The sequence below is a fragment of the Salvelinus sp. IW2-2015 genome, unplaced genomic scaffold, assembly GCF_002910315.2.
Source record: "Salvelinus sp. IW2-2015 unplaced genomic scaffold, ASM291031v2 Un_scaffold1427, whole genome shotgun sequence".
In the NCBI taxonomy this organism is placed as follows: domain Eukaryota; kingdom Metazoa; phylum Chordata; class Actinopteri; order Salmoniformes; family Salmonidae; genus Salvelinus; species Salvelinus sp. IW2-2015.
This window is the reverse complement of record NW_019942901.1, coordinates 122121-129952: the sequence shown is the minus strand read 5'-3', so window position 1 is coordinate 129952 and position 7832 is coordinate 122121. Positions and strand designations below refer to the sequence as shown.

Below are 7832 nucleotides of genomic sequence, written 5' to 3'. Positions count from 1 at the left end.
TGTCGTTACATGGGAGCAAATTAATCCTAGTGGGTAGAAGCAGCAGGCGGGCAGAGCCTGGCACGAGCTAGCGGGATCCTACTGGCACGAGCTAGCGGGATCCTACTGGCACGAGCTAGCGGGATCTTACTGGCACGAGCTAGCGGGATCCTACTGGCACGAGCTAGCGGGATCCTACTGGCACGAGCTAACGGGATCCTACTGGCACGAGCTAGCGGGATCTTACTGGCAACGAGCTAGCGGGATCCTACTGGCCACGAGCTAGCGGGATCTACTGGCACGAGCTAACGGGATCCTACTGCACGAGCTACGAGAACGGGATCCTACTGGCACGAGCTAGCGTGATCCTACTGGCACGAGCTAGCGGGATCCTACTGGCACGAGCTAGCGTGATCCTACTGGCACGAGCTAGCGGGATCCTACTGGCACGAGCTAGCGGGAACCTACTGGCACGAGCTAGCGGGATCCTACTGGCACGAGCTAGCGGGATCCTACTGGCACGAGCTAGCGTGATCCTACTGGCACGAGCCAGCGTGATCCTACTGGCACGAGCTGGCGGGATCCTACTGGCACGAGCCAGCGTGATCCTACTGGCACGAGCCAGCGTGATCCTACTGGCACGAGCTAGCATGTATTTGCATATTTCCGTTAGGGAACACCTCATCTGTGAAGTGTGCACAAACTCAATTCGACCTTGCAAAGCGTCAAGTCTATCGTGCACTGTGTTCCAAAAAAAAAAAAAAAGCAGAAACATTTATTGAGATCAGATGTTTCATCGATGAGAAAATGTGCAGAATGTCAGCCCAGTTTCACCTAGTTCCATCCTCTCTCCCACTACCCGCGACTGAACTTCCTCTCACTACCATATTTGGTGGTGAGGAAACATTCTAAAAAACAGATGCTTCAGCTTTATAGCCCCCTGTGACATGTCTGGGTTTCCCCTTCTGTCTGTGCTGCTGTCTTACCTTCACCCCCTGATTTTATCCAAAGAGACAGTTTACGTAGGTGTGACCCCCGGGAACTGATCCTCACGTTGCAAGCACCATTCCTGTTCCCCTTACCTGCTGTGGGGCTTTTCCCATGGGCCTCTGGGGGCTGGAGGAAGCGCTCCAGGGGGACATGGGAAGGGTGCTGGGTGAAGGGTAGTTCTCTGCAGCGGACAGAGGGGGCGCTATACAGTTCTGTTGTTGCTGATCCACAGGATCTCTCAGGGGTACGATGAACACCTGGACACAAAAAAACACAACATTATAAATATACTGTACATACACGACAACCTTACACAGCAGCCAAGTTGACAGCACATCCATTTCCCTCAAAAGGCAATGTGTGAGGTTAGGTTACGTGTGTGTGTGTGTGTGTGTGTGTGTGTGTGTGTGTGTGTGTGTTGTGGTTGTTGTGTGGTGTGTGTGTGTGTGTGTGTGTGTGTGTGTGTGTGTGTGTGTGTGTGTGTGTGTGTGTCCGTGCGTGTGTGACTCACCCTCTGACAGAAGCTCACAGCTGCAGGAGGACACCATGGAGAACTCTTTAGACGCCTGGCCTGGGACATGACGCCAGCTCAATGTCATCTCCACTGTCCCTGTGTCACACACACACAGGTAAATGTACAGGGGGACACACAGCGCATACACATACAGGTAAATGTACAGGGACACACACAACATGTATCTCTGTTTATGGCTGTCTAAATACATGCCTGAACTGAACAGAACAAACTCACTGTACCAGAAAAACTCCCGAGCATGAGAGAGGGATCTGTCAAAAACTCTTACTGGGTGATTAATGACTGTGTGCTGTTCCCTCCCTCAGTGAACAGTAAATATTTATCCCTCCATTTACCCAGGGTCCATGCAGTCCTGGATGTCAGCAACCCAGGAGTTTTCTGCAGCGAGTCGATGGTCTCCAGGATATATTCACCTCCATTTTCCACCTGTGGAGAGAAAACACACCACAGAACAGAACAGTTACTGTGGGGGTCCAGAGGGAGACAGAGAGACTTCTGAACACACTGCAAGAAAGAGAAGTACGCTGTTAGATTGGTTTGTCAGGTCAGGTAGTCGTGTCAATAAGGTGGTGTTGTGAGAGAGAACCGAACAGGGAGAAGACAGGGTGGTGTGTGAGAGAGAACAGGGAGAAGACAGGGTGGTGTTGTGAGAGAGAACAGGGAGAAGACAGGGTAGTGGAGAGAGAACGACAGGGAGAAGACGGGTGGTGTTGTGAGAGAGAACAGGGAGAAGACAGGGTGGTGTTTGTGAGAGAGAACAGGGAGAAGACAGGTGGTGTTGTGAGAGAGAACAGGGAGAAGACAGGGTGGTGTTGTGAGAGAGAACACAGGGAGAAGACAGGGTGGTGTTGTGAGAGAGAACAGGGAGAAGACAGGGTGGTGTTGTGAGAGAGAACAGGAGAAGACAGGGTTGTGAGAGAGACGACAGGGAGAAGACAGGGTGGTGTTGTGAGAGAGAACAGAACAGGAGAAACAGGGTGGTGTTGTGAGAGAGAACAGGGAGAAGACAGGGTGTGTTTGTGAGAGAGAACAGGGAGAAGACAGGGTGGTGTTGTGAGAGAGAACAGGGAGAAGACAGGGTGGTGTTTGTGAGAGAGAACAGGGAGAAGACAGGGTGGTGTTGTGAGAGAGAACAGGGAGAAGACAGGGTGGTGTTGTGAGAGAGAACAGGGAGAAGACAGGGTGTGTGTTGTGAGAGAGAACAGGGAGAAGACAGAGGTGGTGTTGCGAGAGAGAACAGGGAGAAGACAGGGTGGTGTTGGAGAGAGAACCAAACAGGGAGAAGACAGGGTGGTGTTGCGAGAGAGAAACCAAACAGGGAGAAGACAGGGTGGTGTTGCGAGAGAGAACCAAACAGGGAGAAGACAGGGTGGTGTTTCGAGAGAGAACCAAACAGGAGAAGACAGGGTTGTGTTGCGAGAGAGAACCGAACAGGGAGAGACAAGGGTTGTGTTGTGAGAGAGAACCGAACAGGGAGAAGACAAGGGTTGTGTTGTGAGAGAGAACCGAACAGGGAGAAGACAGGGTGGTGTTGTGAGAGAGGAACCGAACAGAGAAGACAGCGTTGGTTGTGGAGAGAGAACGAACAGGGAGAAGACAGGGTGTGTTGTGAGAGAGAACCGAACAGGGAGAAGACAGGGTTGTGTTTGAAGAGAATCCGAACAGGAGAAGACAGGGTTGTGTTTGAGAGAGAACCGAACAGGGAGAAGACAGGTTGTTGTTGTGAGAGAGAACCGAACAGGGAGAAGACAGGGTGGTGTTGCGAAGAAAACCGAACAGGGAGAAGACAGGGTGGTGTTGCGAGAGAACAGGAGAAGACAGGGGTGTTGCGAGAGAACAGGGAGAAGACAGGATAGTGTGAGAGAGAACCGAACAGGGAGAAGACAGGGTGGTGTGAGAGAGAACCGAACAGGGAGAAGACAGGGTTGTGTTGTGAGAGAAACCGAACAGGGAGAAGACAGGGTTGTGTTGTGAGAGAGAACCGAACAGGGAGAAGACAGGGTGGTGTTGCGAGAGAACAGGGAGAGACAGGTGGTGTTGCGAGAGAACAGGGAGAAGACAGGATAGTGTGAGAGAGAACCGAACAGGGAGAAGAACAGGGTGGTGTGAGAGAGAACCGAACAGGGAGAAGACAGGGTTGTGTTTGAGAGAGAACCGAACAGGAGAAGACAGGGTTGTGTGTGAGAGAGAACCGAACAGGGAGAAGACAGGTGGTGGTGAGAGAGAGAACCGAACAGAGAGAAGACAGGGTGGTGTTGTGAGAGAGAACCGAACAGGGAGAAGACAGGGTGGTGTTGTGAGAGAGGAACCGAACAGGGAGAAGACAGGGTGGTTGGGTTGAGAGAGAGAACCGAACAGGGAGAAGACAGGGTGGTGTTGTGAGAGATAACCGAACAGGGAGAAGACAGGGTGGTGTTGTGAGAGAGAACCGAACAGGGAGAAGACAGGGTGGTGTTGTGAGAGAGTAACCGAACAGGGAGAAGACAGGGTGTTGTGAGAGAGAACCGAACAGGGAGAAGACAGGGTGGTGTTGCGAGAGAACAGGGAGAAGACAGGGTGGTGTTGCGAGAGAACAGGGAGAAGACAGGATAGTGTTGTGAGAGAGAACCGAACAGGGAGAAGACAGGGTGGTGTGAGAGAGAACCGAACAGGGAGAAGACAGGGTAGTGTTGCGAGAGAACCGAAGAGAGAAGACAGGGTTGTGTTATGATTTCTTACCCTTACCTTCAGGACGAAGGTATTGTCTTTGTCAGGCATCTCCAGGGGCATGGTGGTCCTCACCTCCACGATGGCAGACAGAGGGATGCTCACCTTGGGCTTTGACGACTGTTGGACACACACGCACGCACGCACACGGATCACATTCCTTTTAGAGATCAATTTAAATGTGCTCTATTTGTGTGTGTGTGTGCATCTGAGAGGCTGTAGGTATTGTAGTAGATGCTTGTCAGTTGATCTGACTGGATCATCAGTCTGTTCTTCATCTCCCTGTATGACTGACTAGCTGTCCTGAGTCCTCCACTCAGCTCATCTCTGGGGGAAGAATATAAAAAGGGCACTTCCTGTATCTAAAGGGATATTTCCTGTTCCTCTTGCCCCACTGAGATCACATCACAGTCAACAATATCGTGACTCCATTCAAAAACTGTACCTGAAAAACAGTTTGACTACTTTCATCTGACATGACTGGATTGATTAAAGCACCACGAAGGAGACTAGTTCTATAGGAAGTCAAATCTTCCAAGGAGTTAAGGAGAGAAGGAAGCATTTTGGTACTGGTCCTCTGTCTGTTCTGGCTATGCCTCCTTCGTCTTGTTATAAGGCAGAGTGCTGCCTGAAGTGTACTGTGTGACAAGAGTATTGTGTGTTCTCCCATAGTCTGTCTGTCTGTCTGCTGGGAGATTAACGGTGTGCTGACGGGGCCTGAAGCAGAGGCAGAGCATCCGGACCAGACCGGGGCCGGGCAAGTGAGACTTCATGCCTCAGATACTAAGTCTCACAGACACCGTCGACTATACAGAGCTTTGGCTTGTGAGAACCCGGACTCATATAGCCACAAAGTATCACATCCGGCCGTGATTGGGAGTCCCATAGGGCGGTGCACAATTGGCCCGGCTTCGCCCGGGTTTGGCCTGGGGTAGGCCGTCATTGTAAATAAGAATTTGTTCTTAACTGACTCGCCTAGTTAAATTAAAAGGTTAAATACATTTTATTTAAGTGTCTCAGTGCTGATCTAGGATCTGTCCATACAATATTATTAGTATGATCTCTGTCCTGATCCACCATCCAGACCACTGTTCTCTGTCCTGATCCACCATCCAGACCACTGTTCTCTGTCCTGATCCACCATCCTACTTTAAGAGGCTTTGTGGATATGGGCCCTGATAAGACAACCGTAGTGAAGCAGATCACTGTTGAGCCGTGGACTTGTACGTCTTTAGGGAACACAGTGTCTTGGTGGCCAGTGGACCTGAATCACAACAAGAAGTGGGGTTCTCTCTTTTTCCACGTCAGTTTTCAGGAGGAACGGAGACCGTTGTAGATGTGACACGTCATCGTACCCCTCGTCCGTCAGTCAGTGTGTGTGACATTCGTGTCTCTTTATATAGTGTGGTGGCGATGATGACTTCAGATGTTTTGTGGCCCCCCCCCCACACACCCCACCCCCAATCAAAAGTTGTTCATCCCTGATTTAGTGTTTGTAATCGATAGAATTAGCTTCATTTCCTACTAAATGTGGGACGGACCTCTGTAAGAGGAAAGCTGCATTCTCTGCTTTGTAAATAAATAAATCTTACAGAAACTCCCTCTATATAATAACATTATTCATTAAAGTAAAAATCATAAATGACCAAACCCGTTCACAGGAATGGATAACAGTAGAGATCCCTCCAGTCTCCACAGATTTGGGAAAAATCGGCATTTTGTTTTTATTCCCCAAATTTGTGGAACATTCTGGAGAGTTCACTGCAGCTTGATGTGCTGGTGCCACTCAGGAAGTTTAAATTATTGATTGAGGACCTCTATGTAGTTGAATGTGATTGTTTTAAAATGTTTATTTTATATTGTTTTTATTGTGCTGAATTTGATTGTTTTATACACGTTTTAATATTCAGTTTTTTTATTGTCATGTGTACAGGGCTCTCTTATAAAACAGATTTTAATCTCAATGTGACTCCCTGTTTAAATAAAGGTTAAATAAATAAAATCCTCATACTGTATCTCTCCCCGGCAAGCCATGTGTTCCTGAGTGCGTTTCCCCTGAGTCCGCTGCTTACCAAGCTGCCTGATTTGAGGTCCTTCAGAAATCCCTCCATCCCCCTCCCTCCCTCCAGCTCTACCCCCTTCTTTCCCTCCCTTTAATCCCCCTCCTCCTCCTCCACCTATCCTCTTCTCCATCCCTATCCTCTCCCTCCTCCCCCTACCAGCTCTCCCGCCCTCCCTCTCACTCCAGCTCTACCCCCTTCTCTCCCTCCCTCCCTACCTCCCACAACCCCACCTATCCTTGGGCCCCCTGGTATCAAGGGAGAGATGTAAACAGCTTCAGTCTTATTTCCTCACCTTAAGGGCAGAACCAGTGATCTGTGAAGCCCACAGACAAATATGACAGTGTGTGTTTTCGTGTGTTTTTTTGTCCACGTCCATATACTGTAACTCTACCTTGGGTGGCACATAGAACTCCAACAGGAACTTGTCACCCCCTTCGTCCCTCCTGGTCTTCCTCAGCAGCAACCGACACTTCTGCCACTGAGGCACCCCTATACAGTTAGTATCATCAGCTACCATGTAACGCAGAGCCCCCTCTCTCTGGATCTCCAGCAGCTCAGCCTTGTGCCCCTGAGACCCCCTGGGAAGACGCAGTCTCTGGGACCATCTCTCCCCCCCTGGCTCCCCTCCTCCTCCGGCCCGTCTGACCCATCCGGACCCTCCGACAGGGTCTTGTTCAGGGGAAGAGCGGCGGTGCCAGATCTCTTTCACCCCGTCCACCACACACAGACTCATGTTCCTCAGAGAGAATCCCTTRTTGAAGCGGGCCTTGGGGTGTTCCACTGACACGTCCTCTGAGCTGCGTGACTGGCCCAGAGCAGAGGGCTTGTGGGCGGGCTGAGGGGTGCGCGAGGTGGCCATTGCCATGGAGGAGGAACTTCCTATCCCTTCTASTCCTAAACCTCCACTGTCCATACTGTCCAGGGACTCGCTGGAGGCACCGGCTTCCTTGCGCCGCTGGTAGAGGTCGTTGTGTCCGTAGGGCAAGGGGCAGCCCTGGATGCCCAGGAAGGGAACAATGCTGTATTTGGGGGGAGCGTTGGAGTCGTCGTCCCCTGGCAAGAGCGAGGCCTGGTGGTCCCTGGCCTGGGTAACAGCAGCAGAGAAACACTCCAGGAAGTGTCTGGCGAAGTGCTGCGAGAAGCTGCTGTCGGCGCCCGGGGAGTCGTAGCACGGGTTCTCTGACAAGAAGCGGCGGAACTTGTGGGCAAAGTCGGCGGCGGAGGCACGGGCATGGAGCTCGCAGAACTCTCGCCAGTCGGGCAGCGGGCATGAGGAGAACTCCGGGCTGCCGGGCACCGCCGCACTGTTCATCACTGGGCCATGCCAACCCACCTGGGAGAGGCTGAGAGAGATGACAGAAGGAAAGGAAGAGGGAGAGAGAGAGAGAGAGAGGTGTGAGAGATGACAGAAGGAAAGGAAGAGGAGAGAGAGAGAGAGGTGTGAGAGAGATGACAGAAGGAAAGGAAGAGGGAGAGAGAGAGAGGAGAGAGAGAGGTGTGAGAGAGATGAAGAAGGAAAGGAGAGAGGGAGAGAGAGAGAGAGAGAGGAGAGAGGAGAG

At 51.3% G+C, this 7832-nt stretch overlaps 1 protein-coding gene across 1 annotated transcript in view; it reads right to left on the bottom strand.

Moving 5' to 3' along the window:
• The window catches only part of LOC112070793 (SH2B adapter protein 2), a 35653-nt gene that overhangs the window by 10146 nt on the left and 17675 nt on the right, over positions 1 to 7832 (bottom strand). Inside the window, 7 exon segments of the mRNA XM_024138244.2 lie at positions 1062 to 1226; positions 1481 to 1542; positions 1544 to 1579; positions 1840 to 1882; positions 1885 to 1930; positions 4229 to 4330; positions 6665 to 7616. Coding sequence (XP_023994012.2) covers positions 1062 to 1226; positions 1481 to 1542; positions 1544 to 1579; positions 1840 to 1882; positions 1885 to 1930; positions 4229 to 4330; positions 6665 to 7585 — 1375 coding nt within the window. The 5' untranslated portion in view covers positions 7586 to 7616.